Source organism: Myotis nattereri, assembly GCF_964212035.1.
Source record: "Myotis nattereri genome assembly, chromosome: 11".
Classification (NCBI taxonomy): Eukaryota; Metazoa; Chordata; class Mammalia; order Chiroptera; family Vespertilionidae; genus Myotis; species Myotis nattereri.
The window spans coordinates 61,131,087-61,132,019 of record NC_138086.1 but is presented as its reverse complement, the minus strand read 5'-3'; the positions used below and the strand labels follow the sequence as shown (position 1 = coordinate 61,132,019).

General features: G+C 54.3%; 1 protein-coding gene across 1 annotated transcript; it reads right to left on the bottom strand.

Annotated features, from left to right (window-relative positions):
- Nucleotides 1–226: 226 nt before the first annotated feature.
- Nucleotides 227–691, bottom strand: LOC308527449 (ubiquitin-conjugating enzyme E2 L3-like; the record flags this gene model as incomplete). Its single annotated transcript, XM_081102776.1, has 1 exon — nt 227–691. The coding sequence occupies one exon, from the start codon at nt 689–691 to the stop codon at nt 227–229; it is 465 nt and encodes a 154-aa protein (XP_080958902.1).
- Nucleotides 692–933: the final 242 nt, after the last annotated feature.

Genomic DNA, 933 nt, shown 5'->3' with positions numbered 1-933 from the left:
TGTAGCCTCTTTTTTTTTTTTTTTTTTTAAAGAACATCTTAAACGTTTAATCCTTTCTTTACAGGTTACCTAAGATCACTTTTGATTAAGAAAACTGTAGAAAGTTAGTAACTGCCACAAGCAAACGCCGGTTGGTGGCGCCGTCCGTTTCCCACGGAGCCCTGCTTTGCGGGGTGTCGGCAGGGCCCGGGGTCTCTCCCACTCGCTGGACTCCGTCGCGGCAGGTTTAGTCCACGGGCCGCTTCTCCCCGTATTTCTTGGTGAACTCCTCCGCGTTCGTCCAGAACTGCTCCCGGTCCTTGGCGTACTCCTCGGCCAGGTCGGCGCGAAGCGGGTGCTCCGGCTGGGGGTCGTTGACCAGCGCAATGAGGGCCTGGACCACCTGGTGGGTTTTCGTCGCTGGCTTCCAGTTTTCGGCGCTGATCACTGGCAGGCAGACCTGGCCCTTGTCATCGACGTTGGGGTGGTAGATCTTCGTCTTAAAGGTGACCTTCGGCGGCTTGAATGGGTATCCTGCGGGAAAGTTGATTTCGATTCTGAAGGCCCCCTTGTCATAGGGAGGGTTGTCAGGAACGATGAGCCCTTGCCAAGTCAGTACATTGGCGTCATCAACCTGGATGTTACGGAAGTTTTTCATTCCGCGTTTGCGGATTTCTTCCAGCTCCTTCACCAGCCTCCTGCTGGCCGCCATCTTGGATCTGGCACTGCTTTCCCAGGGTGCATCATGGCTGGGCGGCTGGATCCCCCCCCTCACCCCCAGCACTTCCGGAGCGGCCTCTGCACTTCCGGGGGCGGGGCCAGGGTAGCTTTTTATGCACAATTGTCTTAGTTTAACCCAAGGTATGAAGGGCATGGGCTTCTGTGGTCTTTTTATTTGATTGATTGATTGATTGATTGATTGGAGAACTCCTTTGCTTACTGGACTCTGTTCTC